Below are 20,766 nucleotides of genomic sequence, written 5' to 3'. Positions count from 1 at the left end.
GAGAAGCTGTCACAAATTCCCTCTCTATCACCAGTAAAAGTACCTGGGTTCTTTGCTAAAAATGTTGCAGAGATTTTTTTTTTGTGTGTGTGCAAAAAGGGTATTTTCTTCCAAAAGATTAATTTTATTTTGAAGGTGTTTACATTTATACATCCAGAAACATCTGATAACGAACTGTAAAATATGTTAACAAAATAGACATGATTCATTTATTTATGATAAAATTGTACAAGAATAGTAACTTCCGAATGGTTTTCCTTTGCTTTCTGTTCACCAATGGAAGGATTTTAGACCTTGCCATTAGGTTCTTCTACCTTCAATGAAACCAATGCATTTCTCACAGTTCTTTCATCATAAAAAAACCCAACCCATTCCACATTCTATGCCCTTCACCATTCTTCCCTATCTTCCACACAGTTATCATTTGGTCCCAAAATGCAACATTCTACCATGTAATATATCAGATACTATCTGAATCTGTCATTTTCTCTATTTGCAATATGGAAGCATTTCCTAGAAAAGAAGCATCAGGTAACCAGGCAATATGAACAAAAGAGTTATTTATTATATATATATTCTCTAGTAAGTCATAATAGTCTCTTGGATTTTAAATGTCTTTTTGCTATTTCCAATGCTTAAAAATTATAATTTTAAAACATTAAATACTGTGTTATATACATTATGATTCCATTTCTTATTTCTAAATGTGGATGTAATGTTCTCCAAATGGAAATTCGGAGGGAACAGGAAACAATTCCTCTGACATCACAGGCTTTAAAAGCTCACATCTTACACCTGTATATTTGACTATATGAAAAATAGCCAAACGTCAATATGCTTTTGTGGGATTCTTTGATTTTTTTTTGTTTGTTTTTTTGTCATTTTATTTAAAATATAAACAGAAGGATAGATCTGGCCAGTACTTTGTCAATGTTCGGTAGTAGAACTGTTTTTTTTTTTCAATCGCATACTTATTTTTTATAAAATAACAAAATATACAGATAGAGGGAGCTGAGTTTGTTACATTAGTTCATACACATACAGTAAACAAAAGGTTTTATGTATGGCTTCGCAAAGGTAGATTATGAAGTGACGTTTGTATTTTATTTGTTTAAAAGCGTTTTAAGAGAACGTGTTAGTGTGCTTACAATAGCGGCCATGGTAGTTGAATGTCGAGCCAAGAGTTTAATGCTAGGATCATCGGAGGTCTTGTCTGACACTGCTTCTGCAGCTTTCAGAAGACAAACGTAGTTTATTACGACCTCATCTATTTTAGCTATAATTTCCTGCTGCTGTGTTTCAGAGTTCATGACTTTCACTAAACGCATGCAGGCTTCTGTTAAGCAACAGAGCACTTGAAAGCTGGAAGTCATAGCTAGAAGCATTTCCTCGGGGCTTTTATCAGCCATGGCCATTTTCCTGCAGGCACTTCCCAACTGTCTCGATTCTATAGATAACAGTTGTTTGTACTGAGAAAGTTTAAGGTCATATGTTTCCGGATGTAAATCTTCCCTCTTCCCCACACTTGCTCGGACCAGAGAGAGCAGCTCATTGGCATCCTTTTGTGCTGCAAGAAATCCATCAGGCATTGCATACATTTTCTCTTTCATCACGTTTATTCTTGTGATTTGTGCCTCAAAGGCCATGTCACTGAGATTCATATCAGTTTGGCCACCTTGGTCTTCAGCATTGCTCCTGTCATGTATACTATTTAGTATCTGTTTGGGGGACTCAACAGCTTTCTTCTCATTTTCAATGGAAAAAGACTGACTGGCTGGTTCTGGTAACTCACACGGTATCTGTGGTTCATAGAGGCATGAGAGGTGGTTGTTGTCTCCATCATATTCATCATCCTCATTGTCATTTCCTCTGCTTAGGAAACAATAGCTGAAGGGGCCATGGCATCTCCAGTTGCTGGCATCTGACTTTCGTAAGGGCAACATTCTGTACTGTTTGGAGTCCTTCTGCATGGAGCTGGTGACTGAAGACCTTTTATTGTCTTTGACATCAGTGCTGACATTCATAGAACTCTGAGAATAGCTTTTGGATAACTTTCTGCCCAGAGGGAGTTCCACCTTTTTTTCTGACTTGGAATCATCTCTTGCCACAATGTCTAGACACTTCAGACTGACTGCAGCCTTTTTCTTCTCAAGAAGCATCTCAGTGCCTGTGGACCCTGCAAAGATGCTGCTGCTGCTGTGTCTCAATACTTTCCTGCTGGGTGGCATTCTGAGGCTTCCTCCCATCACTTCACATGGCCATAAACTAACTGCTGCCCCACATCCCTGTTTTACTTTAGGAATGTCACAAGAGTCTTGATTTTGACTTGGCACCTTTGATTCTGAGTGAATGTTGGATGATAGCATGATGGAGTCAGTTAGAGGCTGTTTAGGAAAAGCTGAAGGTATGCCCCCTCGTCTTCCCTTTCCAGGCTCTGTGAAAGCTACACTAGGGGTAGTAGAAGAACAGAGAGAATAATTAAGCATCACACTGATAATATTCGTAGAATGAATTTCTAAGCATCTTTTATGGACCTTTTTTTTAAATGAAATGCCCCAATAGATTCATGGTATTTTTCCAGGACCCCCATTTCAGTTAGTACCATGCATGAATAGTAATGTGTCTTTCAGGAAATAGTCATATGTCTTTGTGTTTCTCTCAGCATGACATTTTTTAAAACATCTATCAACATATTCTCATTTATGCATAACTGACTACTTCCTCTGTTACCACACTTTGACTTGTAATGTGAGGCAGCAGAAAATTGTTCCATAGACCTTTCATGAACGTCGCCCCTCTGCTAACTGGAATGGAAGTTTCCCATTTAGTATTTAAAGGGATATCGATAGGTTAAAAATCTGTCTACTAAAATGGAAAGAATTTGGAAAATTCCATTTATTTTTATTCTGTTTCACAATATGCTTTTTATAGGCAGTGAAAAGAAACTATTTCACTTTTGCTTCTCATCAGTTTCATTTTTTGGTTCTCATAAACTTACACATTGCTGCTGTGTTTCACTTGCAACCAGTAAAAAGGAATGTTTAGATCCCAACCAAATATTGTTTTCAATTAAATTAAAAACAAACAACCGCCCCCACCAAGATTTTATAAAATCTCTTAAAATTGGGTCTTAAATTATGTGATTAGGATACTGCACCTAAACTATCCTTACAGGAAACTTATGCAAAGAGTTTTTAAATTAAAATGATGCATAGTTAATCCCATTTCTTTCTCTTCTTTACAGTTAGTGCTCTAAGCCTTTCCTGGCCTATCAATAACAACACACTTTTCATATTTTTATCTGGAGATTATTCTATGCAACTGTTGATTTTAGCAAAAGTCACTTATTTTAGCCACATAGCAGGCAAATAGTATATATTATATAATAATTAAATCCCAGATTCCCCCGCTACCCCAAATTTATATACATTGTTAAAGCTCATATGGATCAAATATATCTAGCTCCACAGAAGCATCCAGAAAATCAAAAGAAACAAAATTTTAGAAATTCCTATGTAGCGTTCAAGCAATGGTTTTTCCAATAGACAGCCTTGTCAGGGAGACTGGGAAACATTTTTAAAAAGCTAATGTTAATAGAAATGTTTTCCTGCGTGTCCACATATTAATTGGGGTTATTTTAGCAAAAGCCACACAGCAGAACCAGAAAGCGAGAATGAATAGCAACAGTTTAGACCTAATTTCTCTGTCCACTCTAGGTTGACAATATGCATTCAGATAAGAGATGAATCACACTTGGTTTTTGCACATACACCCTGTTAAATATGTGTTTTTAAGAACACATGCTTTGAAATTGCTGTACCTGTAGTTTCTTTAATCTTGGGGATCCGATGACATCCATCTCTCAAAGTGCCAAACAGTGGTTCAGCATTAACTGCTGAATGAATGGCAGGCATTGTCATTCTATGACACACAGCTTCTGACTGCTGATGTAGTTCCTTGTACGTGGTTCCATGGTTTGGAAGGATGACAACTCTTTCATCTGCTGGAACATAGCCAGTTCCTTTCACAGATGAATCTGAGATCCTGTGCTTAACGTCAGAGGGACAAAGAGGAGATTCGACGGGGGTAGCACATGGGCTACTGCCTGTGCTGCATCCTGCATCCACTGAAGAGCACTGGGAGCTTTGCAGAGAAAAATGACCCTCACTTTGCAAAGATGACATGCGCTTGGTCAAGTGATAGTCACAAAGTCTACTCACACTCTGCTCAGCATCCGGTAGCTTTGAAGAATGGTCATCTGCATCTTCTGAGTCATTTAGGTCTTTGGCTGAAGACACAGTCATATCAGACAAAAAGTTTTCACCTGGGCCAAGTGCTGAAGTATCACCCTCATCAACGTCAGGATCCACTTCATTCTTAGAGCCAGTATCCGTTTTACCAAGACCAGAAACTCTTGGAAATGTCTTCCCATTCACTATTTCTGAGCTTGATTTATCAGCAGCTTCACCATCGGCAGCAGCATACCATCTTTGGCGAAAGGCAGTTCTCTCCACATTAAAAGTGCTTATGCGTTGACTGTCTCTTGATGAAAGAGTACCATATATAGCTTTTAGGTCTTCATCAGTCTCGGCTTTTTTAGTTCCCTGATGCTTTTTCACAGCAGCATTACCATCACAGGCTGCTTTCACTTCTCCATCAGTCATCTTATTTTTCCTTTTACTAGTGCAAGAGTATACCAAAGACCCCATGTGCAATTTGCTAAAATAGTCAGTGACAGATTTTGTTTCCATGGTCTCTGGTTCCATTTCCATATTGTCTGAATGAAGAATCTGCTTCGAAGGCACAACTTTTGACTGTAGCTCAGCAGCTTGGTGACCAGCTATTGACTGTGAGGATTTCGCAAGTGGTCCTCCAGCCTGATTCTTAGCAATGGGGAACTCTGTTTGCTCTTCCACAAGGGGTTGGTAACCTTCACTAGTGGTCAAAAACATACGTGTTGAGTTTTCTGACTGTCTCTGTGCTGCGGTTAGTTCAGAACTTTCAGTCATTTCAGAAGAGTTTGTTTCATTGCCAGAATCTGAAGATGACTCAGGGCTATATGCTCGCAAGATTGCTACACCTGCATGCCACAAAAAATAAGAGCCAATTAATGAAAGCATCTGAGGCACTTGAATAAACGGATAAGCAAATGGGGTGTGTTAAATATAAAAATAAAGGGATTTTTATGGTTTATTTTAAAACAGACTCTGATTTTATTGCATAATCCCCAAGAAAGGTAACTTAGCAACATTATGGTAGTTCCACCAAGTGATATGGAATGTGAGGTGTATACATGATGGTAAAAACATATAGAATGGAATGTGTCCAAGGCTAAATGTGCAAATGGATGAAGTGGAATGATGTTCAATGAATAAATGTAACTATGGTGAAAGAACCTGAATTGTCATTCGTCTGCTGTTCCTCTGAAGCAGCCAAAGCCTCTAGTGCTTGAAGAGTGGAGACTACAGCATCATCTAGCCCCTTCTCACACTTCCCCTCAGGATTAGTAGGGACAGCATCAATGAGCGACACTGGAATGTCATCATTTCCTAGATTACTAGCTTGCTCCTTGTCTTCTGTATACTGTGTTGTTTGGTTCTGAGAGTCTTCCTCATCTGAACTGTCCCTGAAGCCAGGTGGAGGAGCAGCAATGGCCATGTTTAAAGAATGTAATAAGAAGTCATCTTCATTATCATCACCTTCCGGAGGGGGGAGTGATGTCAAATCAATAATATCATCACTTGAACCAGAAAGACTGAGAATGGTAGGTCTACTGATTTCTCCCACCATAATGTCCTCCTCACAGCTAACTTCATCTTCATCTTCAGCATCATCTGTGTTTTCCGCATAACAAATGTCATGCAACAAGGGCTCTTCTATCCCTTCTGCAGCTCCAAATATTTTGCCATCGTTTATGCTTGCATAAACAGAATTTGTAGCAAACTGAATGCTTTCAACATCTGGAGACAATTCTAGACCTTTAATGTCATTGGTACTACTAATATAAATAGCTCTCTGTTTGTCCAATACTTCTGGACTTTCATCCAGAAGTCTTTCATAGCCAAGGGTTTGGGGACTGATACCATCCAAGCTGTGATCTCCAAATATAAAGGATACTTTTGCTCCCCTTGGAGAATCCTGTGCTTTCTTGGTAGATTCCAGTCCTGAGAGTGACAGTAATGACTGCTGGTTTAAACTTCTGTTTTCTCCTGCCTCAGTGGAGTCATCTTGTTTGGTCAGCCCCTGATCGAGTCCACCTGAATTATGGGTATTTTCTATGTACAGATGCCTGTGGTCTTTTTGACACATGGGGCTTTCGGAAACTTCTGGAGTCTTCTGTTTTGGGTCTACAAATGTTCTTTGGGCTTCTTGATCCCCTTCAGCCATGAATGTAGTAGTTTTTGGGACACAGTTCCACTCAGAAGCAAGGAGGTTATACTTCCCTCTATTTTCATTTCCTACAGTTTGGCAAAATAAAAGCAACAGTCATTTAACAAATGAACTGCTCCCTGACATTTTATAATAATGACTTGTTAATTCTGAATAAGCAATGTTTTAAATATAGAACAGCTGCCTAAACTTGTCCTTTCTACAGTCAAGCCATTTTCAAACTCTCCTCTACTTCAAGTTACAGAGCTCTTGATTTAAGAATTAAGATTAACTGGATGTTTTTATGCTATGAGGGCAGAGAACTAAACTAAAACTAGGTGAAAGGATAACCCAGGACTGGTTGATATGATAATCGAAAAAAACCCCAGCACCTCACATTTTTGCGTGAAGATTCTAGTTATATAAAATGTTATAACCTGTATACAAACAAATGATCTTTTATTTGTTTCACTATGGCACGAGGAGGAATACATTAAACATTTTATGTTACCATTAATACGAACAATGGGTGAATATTAAAATACTATAAAGCTGAATTTATATAATACAACTCTAGGCCCCAGACTAGCAACCGGTTCTGAATGGGCATACCCCTGTACCTGCACAAACCACTGCTGACATCAATGGAGTTTTGTCCGCGTGGGTCCAATGGCAGGATCAAGGCCTTGTTTTGTACAGGTGACTTCTGTTAATGCATTATGCAATAAATACCTGTTTCTCGGTATCCTGCATTTTTCTTGTTGGCCATGTTAAATATTGAGCGCCTTGAATCAACCAGTAGTCGATAGTATCCCGCTGTTAAACAGGCAAGGTTCATTGCATCTGATGATTCCATTATCAAAGTAATCGGCTATGAAGGAAACAACCAAGTCTTGGTTAAAGGCTATTCATTCTTAATCAATTTACTTTCTCAAACATGACTTATTAAAAATTAGTATATTTATAAAATGTAAATTATAGAAATTATTTCACAAATGCTACATTGGAAAATCAAAAAGTAAATTCGTTTTCCTCAGCTCTGAAAGGTCTGATTGAAAACAATATTTAGGGTACAAAATGTTTGGAGAGATGAGAGCTGAAGCAAGGAAAATGTGTAACTGAACATTTTAAATTCACTTGATGCTTAACTAATATTTGTATTGCTCTCTATAGAATTATTAATAATAAATGAATTCTAAGATGCTTAACATCTAGAACTTATTCAAAAGTTAATGTTGTTCATAAAATTTTAGAACTAAATATTTCACCTTTCTCACTGGTGTACCCTAGGGTTTTATCTACATGGCAAGTTACTGCCTGGCAAGCCAGGGTGTGGATATACAGCCCAGCACCTTGCTGCACTGTAATGACTCATGGGATCATTGCTAGAGCTCACTGAAAGTCCTGAAGTGCCACATTATAGCAGTATCCACATTTATGGGAAGATTTTATTGGACCCTCCTGAAAACTAATAGACAATTGGTCTTGAAGGATGCTGTGTATTTGCCTTCTTGATCAAAACAAGGTTCTGTGATCATAGCTAAGACAAAGCACAAAACAAGGTATATGTTTTTTTTAAAAGAAATTCGTAGCGTAGAATCTTAAGCCAATACACATGGTGTTGATAAAATTCCATGACACTCTTATTCACATAGTACTTTACAGGTGCAGTTTCAGACCCAGTGGAAAAATCCAGGCAATTATTATTAATTATGATGATTATTATTATTAATCATTTTTCTTCTGGGCAATTTGAGATTTTGTTCAGAAGTATAGGAACTTTGGTATAAGGACACATGCTTGCCACAAAGCAGTCAACTTTGGGCATAAAATTAATACAAATTATTACCCAAAGATGAGTGAATCAATTCTGGTTATGTTAGTGTTGAGAAGGAGCAGGTGTGCATGTATAGAGAGATATGTTTGAAATGCTTTCTTGATGCTGAATTTTCTGAGAAGATCAATAAAAGTAGATGATTTCCAGAGAGATTTTAAATGTCAGGAGTATTACTGTGACCTGCTGTTCACCCTTTTTGTAACCTAGAAGCAACTAAACTTTTATTGATGACTTTTCGGAAATAACATGTGGTAGAGAGAATACTGAAAAGGAAAATTAACAGTAAAAGAAAGACTCAAGCTGTTTACACTTATATAGAACTTTTCAACCAAGGATCTTAAAGTACTTTACAGGCATTAAATAAGCTTCACAGTAACCCTGCGAGATATTATCATTCCCTTTTACCGATTCGGGAATGGACACTTAGGCCACATTCACTAGTGCTGCTACAGGCAGATGTAAATTACCCCTTCCTTACTCAGCTAGACCCACTCCCTCCACTTGCATCCCATGGAAGAATTCATCACAAGGGGAAGGCACATGGTGTTAGTGCTGCCCTCATTCTGGATTTCTGTCAAGGGTTCGAGCAGCTTTACTTTGTACTTAAAGTATTTCCCAGTTGCTATGGCCATGCCTAGTTCCCGGCCAACATCAACCACTTCCTAGGCCTACCCACTGTGGTAGTGAAACTTCTGTTTCACATTATTTTTCAGTTATTGATAATCAGATGCAAAATTTCCATATCATTATTCATGTGCCATCGTAACACTACTTTTGGTAAGTTTCTCCTTTTGACAGGAAGCAGAATAAGTATTTTGACCCTCTTGCTAATTAGCCCATATAAATCTTGTGCTACTCACTTTCCTTGTCATTCTTGATACCTACCATTTATATTTCTCTTCCCTCACTGAACTGGCAGGTCACTACAGATTACTTCCCTGCTTTATGGTCTGTGTTGCTTAGCTATTAGTATTATGGCTGTCAAGAGATTAAAAAAATTAATTGCGATTAATCGCGCAATTAATTGCATGGTTAAAGAATAATAGAATACCATTGATTTAAACATTTTTGGATGTTTTCTACATTTTCAATATATTGATTTCAATTACAACACAGAATACAAAGTGTAGAATACTCACTTTACATTTATTTTTGATTACAAGTATTTGCACTGTAAAAAAACAAAAGAAATAGTATTTTTCAATTCACCTAATACAAGTGAATTGAATTGTAGTGCAATCTCTTTATCATGGAAATTGAACTTACAAATGTAGAGTTATGTACAAAAAAACTGCATTCAAAAATAAACAATGTAAAATTTTAGAGCCTGCCAGTCCACTCAATTCTACTTCTTGAACAGCCAATCGCTCAGAGAAACAAGGTTGTTTACATTTGCAGGAGATAATGTTGCCTGCTTCTTGTTTACAATGTCACCTGAAAGTGAGAACAGGAGTTCTCATGGCACTTTTGTAGCCAGCATCACAAGATATTTACATGCCAAATGCCCTAAAGATTCATATGTCCCTTCATGCTTCAACCATTTGAGGGGACATGCTGATGACGGGTTCTGCTCAATAACAATCCAAAGCAGTGTGAACCCATGCATGTTCATTTTCATCATCTGAGTCAGATACCACCAGCAGAAGATTGATTTTCTTTTTTGGTGGTTCAGGTTCTGTAGTTTCCACATCAGAGTGTTGCTCTTTTAAGACTTCTGAAAGCATGCTCCACACCTCGTCCCTCTCAGATTTTGGAAGGCACTTCAGATTCTTAAACCTTGGGTCGAGTGTTGTTGCTATCTTTAGAAATCTCACATTGGTACCTTCTTTGCGTTTTGTCAAATCTGCAGTGAAAGTGTTCTTAAAATGAACAACATGTGCTGGGTCATCATCTGAGACTGCTATAACATTAAATATATGGCAGAATGCGGGTGAAACAGAGCAGGGGACATACAATTCTCCCCCAAGGAGTTCAGTCACAAATTTAATTAACACTTTTTTTTTTAACGAGCGTCATCAGCATGGAAGCATGTCCTCCGGAATGGTGGCCAAAGCATGAAGGGGCATATGAATGTTTAGCTTCATTGCAACGCCAGCTACAAAAGTGCCATGCAAATGCCCGTTCTCACTTTCTGGTGGCATTGTAAATAAGAAGATGGCAGCATTATCTCCTGTAAAGGTAAACAAACTTATTTCTCTTAGCGATTGGCTGAACAAGAAGTAGGACTGAGTGGACTTGTAGGCTCTGAATTTTTACATTGTTTTGTTTTTGAGTGCAGTTGTATAACAAAAAAAATCTACATTTGTAAGTTACACTTTCATGACAAAAAGATTGCACTACAGTACTTGTATGAGGTGAATTGAAAAATACTATTTCTTTTGTTTATCATTTTTACAGTGCAACTATTTGTAATGAAAAATAATATACACTTTGATTTCCATTACAACACAGAATACAATATATATAAATATGTAGAAAAATATCCGAAATATTGACTAAATTTCAATTGGGATTCTATTGTTTAACAGTGTGATTAAAACTGTGATTAATCGCAATTAATTTTTTTGAGTTAATCGCATGAGTTAACTGAGATTAATCAACAGCTCTAATTAGCATTATAAAGTATTTTAGCCTTCTTAGATTCCCATCTCCTTACTCCTTCAAAGTACCTGGTCTTAAACACAGAGGAAGAATGATCTTTTGATTACATCATAGAACTAGGAGATTCCTGGCTTTGTTACAAAACTTCTGTGTGAACAAAATTAGTCATTTAATTTCTGTCTCAGTTTCTGCACCTGGATAATTACCCCAAAGGGGTGCTGTGACATTAATATCTATAAAGCACTCTGGGATCTTCTGATATTATTATTGTCCAGGGAGCTAAAGAATAGAAGGTGCTCACCAGCCAGTAATGTTTTCTTGTTCATCCAGATCAAGTTGCAGCAATATTATCAACTTAAATATATTGTCAATTGATACTTGTCAATAAAAGCTAAGTGTTTGAAAGAAGAGCTTGGTAAATATGGTGTAAGATCGTGGTAAAAACTTGGCGTAAGTTTTGCCACATACCTTTGTAAGAAAGAGGAAAATTGGGAGCATCCTTGGCTTAAAAGTATTGAACTTTTGCATACTCTGATATTTCCCACTTTAAGGTCTATTTATCCTCTATACAATTCTATAGAAACTCTATGAAAGCTTCCATCATAAAGCTTCACAATCCTATAAACTGCACTGAGAGGATGTAATTTGCAAAATTCCACTCATTTCCACTGAGGCAAATTGCTCAGTAGGATTCAAAAGAGGATCAGACATTTATTTGAAGAACGAGAGCCCACACAATTACATTAGATGGAATAAAAAGAATTCAGAAGAGTTACGGGATTGGGAAGAAATTTCCCTTCTAGGCAGGTTGTTCCAGAGCTGTCTACCATGGGGTTTCTTGTACCTTCCTCTGAAGCATCTGGAACAGAATACTGGACTAGATAGCTCATTGGTCTGATGTGATATAGAAATTCCTATGTTCCTAAGTAATCAGCCATATGCCATTTGGCTAAAACAATTCTAAAATACACGTTGATAATATTGGTAGCATGAAAACATTTAGAACAAAATCATGCACAACTTTATCAACTATTCCAATAGAGAGGGAAAATGAAAATCATGCTATTTTAAGATACTAAATTGATACAAATCAACAGTCAACTTACTTTTACATCTAAGACATGGAGCTCAACTCTAACGGTGCTCTCATCTTCTGTAAACATCTCAATCCTGTTAACGTGGCTAAAGTCTGCTAGCAGGGCCACCAAGTTCGTTTTGGTGTTGATCACGTGGCTGATACCATAGCGTGGCCCTACTAACAAAGTCACTTCTGAACGCTTTTCTCCTTGCTGTAACATAAAAAGAAGAAAATAAAAATTAAAAAGAGTAAGAAACCTGACAGGTTTTGCATAACAAAAATAAAATAAGATGAAACAAAAACAGCACTGCTACCCTGTTTCATTTTTATGAGACTTCATTTGCACAGGTTTCAGAGTAACAGCCGTGTTAGTCTGTATTCGCAAAAAGAAAAGGAGTACTTGTGGCACCTTAGAGACTAACCAATTTATTTGAGCATAAGCTTTCGTGAGCTACAGCTCACATCCCATGAAGTGAGCTGTAGCTCACGAAAGCTTATGCTCAAATAAATTGGTTAGTCTTTAAGGTGCCAAAAGTACTCCTTTTCATTTGCACAATATTTCTTTGCCATGAGTTAGTAAGTTCTTCAGTAAGAGGCAAAACCAAACAAAACCCCAAAACACAAAAACAACAACAGGTACATGACTGTACTAGATTTATAGCAAAATGCATAAAATAAAAGTTATCATGTCACAATTTGTTTTTGTTAAAAACTGACTGCATTGAGGTTTTCATGGGTGGATGTAGAGTATATTTCTTAAAAGAATAATTTTTTATTCAACAACTTTAGTATTTTATAATTATACCCATAGCATCATCCACCAAATGAATGCTACCTCGAAGCTGCCAATCAGAATACAAAGGAAGACATTTTCAAGAAGAATGAAATAAAAGTGCTTATGTGGTTTGATCCAATATAGTATGTTTGTTATTTTAGAATGTTTGATTTGGACTTGAACTTCCTTAAAGCAAATGTGTGAGTCAGGCAGATGCAAATTAGTTGGAGAAAATTATCAAGAAAATAAAGGAAAAAGTTACCACTAATGTTGCCTTGAACACACGCCCCCCGTATAATCGCAGATCGCTGAGGAACTTGAGATAATGCACCTTGGCTTGCAGAGCAGACAGCTGAGGAGAAAGAAACCTCTGATGTTATTACAGGACTAAGATGCAATGGGGGAAATCAACACATATGGAAATGGAAGAATTAAAACATGATTACACAGCCTAAGGAGACTGGACTGTGATGAACTCATCAGCCTGGCGATAAACCATTATATATTTGACTTCCTGATGAAGGAACAGGATTTCAGATCTTGGAATTAAATTCTTATTTATTTTGATCAGATGTACTCAAGACTCATGTATGGGTTGCATCAGGGCACTGCAAGTACATTGGAACTTTTTCAGTAAAAGGAAAATGTTAGACTACTCCGATTAAACATCTGTTCATTGAGGGATTTCAAGGGTAGACTGGAGTTTCTATTCATAATCACCATCAGTAGCAGTTCATTAAAATTTGGTTTACCAATGTGAATTTAAAAAGAACAAAATGTTTAAAAAATTGCTAAGAACAGCTATACATGACACATTTTGCTAGATACTTGCAATATATAGGACTTTATTTCTAACTTACTTCTAAAACGTTTTTTTTAAACCAACAATAATTTAGTCACTTTTCTGCTACCCATAACACAGGATGAACCTGAAAAATAGTATAGAGATACATACAAACATGCCATAATTTATTTCCATGAAAAATAGGAATAATTTACAAATAGGTTTAAATGAAGGTTTTGGGGGGCAGGAGTGTTGTGTTTGCTTGTTGTTTTATTTTTTGTGAAAACAAACAATTTAAAAATTAAGAACTAAAGTATAATTTTTAGACAAAAAAAATCTCTTCAGTTCATAAAAATAATGTAGGTCCAAAATCTGCAGCCCTTGCTCAGGCAAAAACCTCAAAATCCACAGTTTAAAAAAATATATTTTCCATGCAAATCAAGCCCATCTTAGTTCCAACAAGTGGACACATGGACAAATTGCTAAGGAGGAGTACAAAAGAATAGCACAAGCATGTCAGAACAAAATCAGAAAGGCTAAGGCACAAAATACCTAGGAAGGGACCTAAAAGGCCATAAGACAAGGTTCTTTAAATTCATTAGGAACAAGAGAAAGATGAAGGAAAGTGCAGGCCCTCTACTTAGTGGGGAAGGAGAGCTAATAACTGATGACATCAAGAAAACAGAGGTGTTTAATGCTGATTTTGCTTCAGTTTTCACGAAAGATTAATGGTGACCACACAATATTAACAACATAGGAGGAAGGAATGCAAGCCAAAATAAAGAACAGGTTAAAGACTATTTAGATAAGTGAGATGTATTCAAGATAGCAGGGCCTGATGAAATTCATCCTAGGGTACTTAAGGAACTATGTGAAGCAATCTTGGAACCATCAGCAATTATATTTGAGAACTCCTGGAGGATGAGTGAGGTCCCAGAAGACTGGAGAAGGCCAAACCTATCTTTAAAAAGGGGAACAAAGAGGAATAAGAGAATTATAGACCCGTCAGCCTAACTTGGATACCTGGAAAGGTACTGGAACAAATTATTAAGGTTATAAGGAATACCAGCAGGGATTTGTCAAAACAAATCTAACCAAACTAATTTTCTTCCTTGACAGGGTTACTGGCCTAGTGGATCTGAGGAAACAAGTTATGATATATCTTGATTTTAGTAAGGCTTTGGCATAGTCCCACATGATAATCTTATAAGCAAACTAAGGAAGTGTGGTCTACATTAAATTAGCATAAGGTGGACAACTTGCTGAAAGACCATACTCTGCAAGTAATTATCAATGGTACACTGTCAAACTAGGGGGACATACCTAGCGGGGTTCTGCAGGAGTCAGTCCTGAGTCCGGTACTATTCAATATTTTCATGAATGATTTGGATAATGGATTGGAGAGTATGCTTATAAAAATTGCAGATGACACCAAGCTGGGAGGGTTGCAAGCACTTTTGGGGGCAGGATTAGAACTCAAAACAACCTTCACAAATTGGAGAATTGGTCTGAATTCAACAAGATGAAATTCAATAAAGGTAAGTGCAAAGTACTTCACTTGGGAAGGAAAAATCAAACACACAACTACAAAATGGGAAATAATTGACTGGGCAGTAGTACTGCTGAAAAGGATCTGGCAGTTGTAGTGGATCACAAATTGAATATGAATCAATGTGAGGTAGCTTCAAAAAAGGCTTATATCATTGCAAGGTGAATTCACAGGAGTGTTGTATCTAAGACATGGGAGGTAATTGTCCTGCTCTACTCAGTACTAGTGAGGCTTCAGGTGGAGTACTGTGTCCATTTCTGGGCCCCACACTTTAGGAAAGATGTGGACAGATTGCAGAGAGTCCAGAGGAGAGCAACAAAAATGAAAAAAGGGTTTAGAAAATCTGACCTATGATGTAAGGTTAAAAAAACTGGGCATGATTAGTCTTGAGAAAAGAAGACTAAGGGAGGACCTGATAAGAAGTCTTCAAATATGTTAAGGGCTACTACAAAGAGGACAACGATCAATTATTCTTCATGTCCACTGAAGGTGGGACAAGAAGTAATGAGCTTAATCTGCAGTAAGGGAGATTTAGGTTAGATATTAGGAAAAGCTTTCTAACCATAAGGGTAGTTAAGTTCTCGAATAGACTTCCAAAGGAAGCTACGGAATCCCCAAAATTAGAGGTTTTTAAAAACAGGTTGAACAAACACCTGCCAAGGATGGTCTAGGTTTACAGGGTCATGACTACTTGAGGTCTCTTCCAGCCCTATATTTCTATGATTTTACCACTCCACCCTGCCCACCGGTGTACCACATGCCCATATTATGAAAATTTGAATAAATACATTTATCATGCACTGCATCCTAAAAGTCTCCGGATTTAGGCTATAGTGGTCAGCCTTCTCCTATCCTTCAGTAGGCATTCAGCCCTGGGGACAGATGGCTAGAGTAGTCAAGTCGAACACAATGGCTGTGAAAAGGAGACAAAACCTCCTTTTGAAGGAAACCAAATTTATAGACGATAACCACTTCCTGGATTTACTCTCAGAGTGGACTGGTAGCCACTACAGAGCACCAGGGTTGTTTTCACATTGGCCTGTCCTGCTAAACATGCAGGGGGCTGTACTATGCATTTCAAGAGCAGCCCTCAGCAGAGCACATGATAGCAGCCCAATCTGAAGGTAACAAAAAGCATAGATAATTTTGACAAGGAGTGCATCAGGGAGGCAGCGTTGTAATCTCCGTCCTAACTGAAGATAGTGTAAGCTATTGTGGGCCACTATTGCCAGCTGGGAATCCAGCAGCAGGGATGGATTCAAACATACCTGAACTATTAGGATAAAATACATACAGCTGACACCATTTCAGCTTTTGCTGCAGCTATGTAAAGCGTACACATTGGTTTGTTCAGTTAAAAATTTGGCAATTAGTTAACCTCTAACATTTAGCAGTACTAAAATAAACACAGATTTATGTTCGTCTCTTGGGTCCTGAGCTGAAGCCCACTGAAGTTAATGGGTGTCTTTCTGTTGAGTTCAATAGGTTTTGGATCAAGCTGTTGGTATTCTGCCATTCACAGCGGGTCTCTGTATCTAAAAGCACTTAAAGCTGCATATATATGGCATAGATGTTTTCCACAGACAAATGTCCATAGACATTTTCCCTCACAGTTTTCCCGGTTGAAGCAAAGGCTTAATACCAAGACTAGGCATATTATAACAACACTGAAGATTCAGTTACAATAAGGGAGATAATTAATCAAGTGACATCTTGCCAACTGTGGTCACTTTACCCTGCGGCACCAGAGCAAATCATCCTGTAGTACCATGAAAATGTCTTATGTCTGTGCCAGGCTCACAGGTTAACATAGCTTAGAGCATTACGCAGAGAGAACGTAATTCTCTAACAGGTTTGCCATTAACAACAGTTGCTAAATGAATTTTAGAAATCCTGGGCATACCCTGGTGGTTAATCATCAATTTTCCACCATTCTCAAAATGAGGAGATGGTTTAGCTGGAGTATAATTAATTATTTTCAATTGTTCTTGGAAATGTGGTAATAGGCACTGAAAGTTATACAGTCTAACCATCTTTGAAAATATACTGGCTAGGTATTTCTCCAAAGAACTAAGTTTAAACATTTCCCGTGCATGCAGTCCTCTCTGGTCTTTAAAATATATTTTCCATTAAGATGCAAATACCTTTTTACCCGGAGGAACTAGGTTTTGATTTGCTTTGACAAGGTGTGAAAGTGCTTTCTTTATGTTCTTTTCTTTCATGCTTTGCAGCACAGCAGATGGAAGAAAAGTCTCTAATCCCCATTCTTTTCTGCAATAAAAGGCATATCTTTAAGTTCACATTCCTGTGTTGATTATTTATCTAGGACTAGATGGTGGCTGTGATGCTGAGTAAATGAAAGCCTGAAAGCACAGGGAGAGTTGGTGAAGGCACCAGTTGTGCTATTTTCTGTACTCAGAGTACATACTGTTTCATAGACAAATAAGATGCTTTAACATTTGCGGTGTGAGGCTCTTCCTATCCCAGGGATTTTCCACGCTGTTTTCAGAGACTCAGAGATTCCTCTCATTTTTAATCTTTAGTTCCTCACCTCCAACTTATGAACAGATGCAGGAATATACACATAAACTGTGGTACAATTCTACATTTTCTGTAAGGAACATTTGTTAAGGCACAATGGCAAGGGTTTACTTGCTCTGTTTTATTTGTTCTTTATTAGGGTTTTTTAGACCTATATTTCATATTACACCCAACTATGAGCACATTGGGCCAAAGGTTGCACTACGGTAACTGAGAAGGCAATTTAGCTTAGCATGTGGTACACAACCTGTATATTTGGAGACACTGTTGGTATGCAACAGTCAAGGATTAATCAGTTCAAAGTTGGCAACTGCACCTCCCCCTCAGGGTCCTTGTGTTGTGCTTCCAGACGGGGAGAGCTGTAAATGTTGCTCCCTCAAAAGTGAAGCGGAATCGCTTCCAAATTAGCCATAGGGATCACATGAGGCTCCCAGCTCAGCGCTCCGGGGTCTGTGGCAATCTCAGAGGAAGAGAGGTTTAAAGCTGGTGTTTCAGGTAGAGGCCATGTTGCTAAGCATGGTTTAGTCAATAGATGGGCAAGTGCAATATGAGAATTAAAAGTGCACTGAAAGCACACAAACCTAAAATCAGGATATGCAGACAGACAGACCAATTGACTAACATGCAAAAGACCTACAAACACTATCTAACCTTTGTTTTTGAGGAATGCTCTATATGCTATACTTACTCAATATATTTGAGGGAGATTTTCTGAGTTTGTCTGGTGGTCACAGTCGCAATGTACATTTGTAATGCAGCCAGCCGCAGAGCAATATCATATTTCAGCTCAGGTCCAAACCTCTCCTGAACCACATCATTGCAGCTCTGCCAAAGAACCAGGAGAGGGAGCATCAAGTTCAAATATCTTTGACTTAAAAAGCAAAGCATAAACAAGCTTTTATGGATTGATTTTAAAGATGGATGCATTATGGATTAACCCCACACTGAAAGGTGGCATTACACTGACAGTAGGCTATGTCTCTCAGAAGTGCTGGGTATTCATGAAAGTCTGGATGCCTCAGAAGAATCCAGGTAGCTGCCCAAGAGCAAATGGCATGTGGATTTTGATACAACCATGTTCTGCCTGCATCCCTGCTGTGTGTGCACCATCTTTCTTACCCTCCAAGAGATTTTCCATGAATGACATTACAGGACAAGAAACAATTGGTGAGAAGTGCTGCCGGCTCACTTCCTTAAGCCTCCTAGAGCTGAACACTCTTTGGAAGGATGCCATAGCATTAGCATATAAGAAGTATTTTTGTGAGGACTTGGAGGGGCTAGGGATTTTGCTGGAAAATAAACACCTGCGCATCTCTCTGAATGTGGTGGGTTTAGGACACATAACCAATATATTTAAAAATCAGAACCATCCCATTTTTATCTGTGAACGCACAAACGAGAAAGTACATTCAAAGTTGCCATCTACACTTTTTTTTAGCTTATGCTAAGATTGGTTATGTTTTCACTTACCTGTACATATAGATATTCAAAAGCAACTGGATCTCTTCTTAAAAGGTCAATGGGATCCTTTGGGACAAAGCTGATTCTGAACAAACATCTCATCTTATGGGAGCTTGGTCTCTGGGTCACCTAGAAGAGTGCAATCATCTTATTAGCACTTTGAAACACTGGATTTTGAATGCTATTCTTAGTTTTAGACACCTTAAACCTGATCCACAGCCCACCTAAGTCAATAGAGAGACTTCTATTGACTTAACAATGGGCATTGGATCAAGCTCCTCATTAGGTTTGGCAAAATGAAAATTGAACTTTGTCCGTCTTTAAATTTGTATGTTTGTGGGACCAGGAGCAGCTGAAGAGTTATCAGGACATGAAACACATCTAAATGCAAAAACAGTGGAAGCAGATTCTTCCAGTGAAATGTGCAAATTGAACTGTTGGCTACAGTTATTCTCCACTGACAGTGAAGTTGTTCCATGAAAAAAGTGACTTCACTTTAAGAGACTTTCACTGTATGATTTCCAAGTATTTGATCTTGGCAGCCCTCAAAGTAATAGATTAAACAGGTTTTGTTTGTATGTTTTTTTCTCAGATACAGAACATTTGTTGACAGGGATTTGCAAGAAAATCTTATTGAAAATTTTTTGAGAAAGTAAAACAATGGGTGATGGTTCCAGGGGGGGAAAAAAAACCTTATTTTTAAAAGGGATTTGATCCAATCACTATTAAGCACTTTTTTAGCTATGTGATTCTAGACCAAGAGATTTCTCCAAAGACTACGTGATAACAATAGAGTTATCCACCACTTCAAGAGATAAACTTATTTGCTTGACAGGCAACATAAAACTTATTAAAAAAGTAACAGCAGGCTGAGCATATTTACATGGTAGTATAAAGTCGAACTACCAAGTAAGTTGTGGGACAATCAGATGAAATGGTCATTTTCCACTTCTGCTACAATAAAATATTGTCAGTCGCAAGTGTGTGATGGTAAACTGAAGTAGGAACTCCAATGAAGAAAGCCATAGAATAATGCATAATAAATGCAGTTCATTTAATTCTACCAATTATTCAAATTCAATTCAAATCTGGATAGAAAGTTAGCATTTTATATTATTTATAAATATAACATTATATATTAACAATTTATAATCATATTATTCCATTAATTGATTGACAGAAGCTTTGCTGAGCATTAAAATCTTTTAAGGAATAACCGTCCTGCTCTAGCAATCTTTGTAATATATTGTAATTTGCTTAAAAAAACCCTCCAAACCTTTAGCTTGTCCTGCACTTTCTCTGTATCTCTGTTCCCAAATACCTAGGTGTAGCATGTGTGTGTATACATAAAAGCTCTGGATGGGATTTTCTTAAGCCCCCTGTGTTGGCCTAACTCTGCTCCCATTGATTTCAAAGGAAGCTTTACCATTGACTTCAAAGAGGGAGCAGAGTGAGGCCAGCACTGAGTGCTTTTGAAAATCCCACACTCTTTGGATGAACTACACACACAAAATTATGTTAAAAGAACGTTCAGGTTGCCTAATCAAGCACTCCAAAGTTAGGAAATACCAGATTTAAGGTTGCACAGGCCTCCTTGTGCATATGCATTACGATACACTCTTTAACTACACGGGCCCTTGAGAGTTGCAACTGTTTTTCCATAGGACCCCTAAGCGTTTTTTTAGAAAGTTTTGCTAAAATAGGTGAGACATGATCAGAAGGAAGACAGCTTCAACTTATACAGAAATATCTCGGTAACCAGTCAGGACGC

General features: G+C 37.7%; 1 protein-coding gene across 8 annotated transcripts in view; it reads right to left on the bottom strand.

Annotated features, from left to right (window-relative positions):
• Positions 1 to 103: 103 nt before the first annotated feature.
• FRMPD4 (FERM and PDZ domain containing 4) overlaps positions 104 to 20,766 on the bottom strand; it is a 447,791-nt gene continuing 427,128 nt past the window's right edge. For 7 of the 8 annotated variants that reach the window (XM_073354864.1, XM_073354871.1, XM_073354879.1 and 4 more), the window contains 9 exons: positions 19,005 to 19,124; positions 18,223 to 18,359; positions 17,138 to 17,264; positions 12,923 to 13,012; positions 11,914 to 12,096; positions 7,102 to 7,240; positions 5,397 to 6,458; positions 3,821 to 5,080; positions 104 to 2,443 (listed from right to left, as the gene is read on the bottom strand). In XM_073354864.1, the coding sequence (XP_073210965.1) occupies positions 1,104 to 2,443; positions 3,821 to 5,080; positions 5,397 to 6,458; positions 7,102 to 7,240; positions 11,914 to 12,096; positions 12,923 to 13,012; positions 17,138 to 17,264; positions 18,223 to 18,359; positions 19,005 to 19,124 (4,458 nt within the window). In that variant the 3' untranslated portion in view covers positions 104 to 1,103. Of the gene's footprint in view, positions 2,449 to 3,820; positions 5,081 to 5,396; positions 6,459 to 7,101; positions 7,241 to 11,913; positions 12,097 to 12,922; positions 13,013 to 17,137; positions 17,265 to 18,222; positions 18,360 to 19,004; positions 19,125 to 20,766 lie in introns of all 8 variants that reach the window. The other variant, XM_073354914.1, reaches the window with a different exon arrangement.

This window comes from Lepidochelys kempii, chromosome 1 (assembly GCF_965140265.1).
Source record: "Lepidochelys kempii isolate rLepKem1 chromosome 1, rLepKem1.hap2, whole genome shotgun sequence".
NCBI classification, from domain to species: Eukaryota; Metazoa; Chordata; order Testudines; family Cheloniidae; genus Lepidochelys; species Lepidochelys kempii.
The sequence above is the reverse complement of the archived record's forward strand: the minus strand, read 5'-3'. Positions and strand labels throughout refer to the sequence as shown.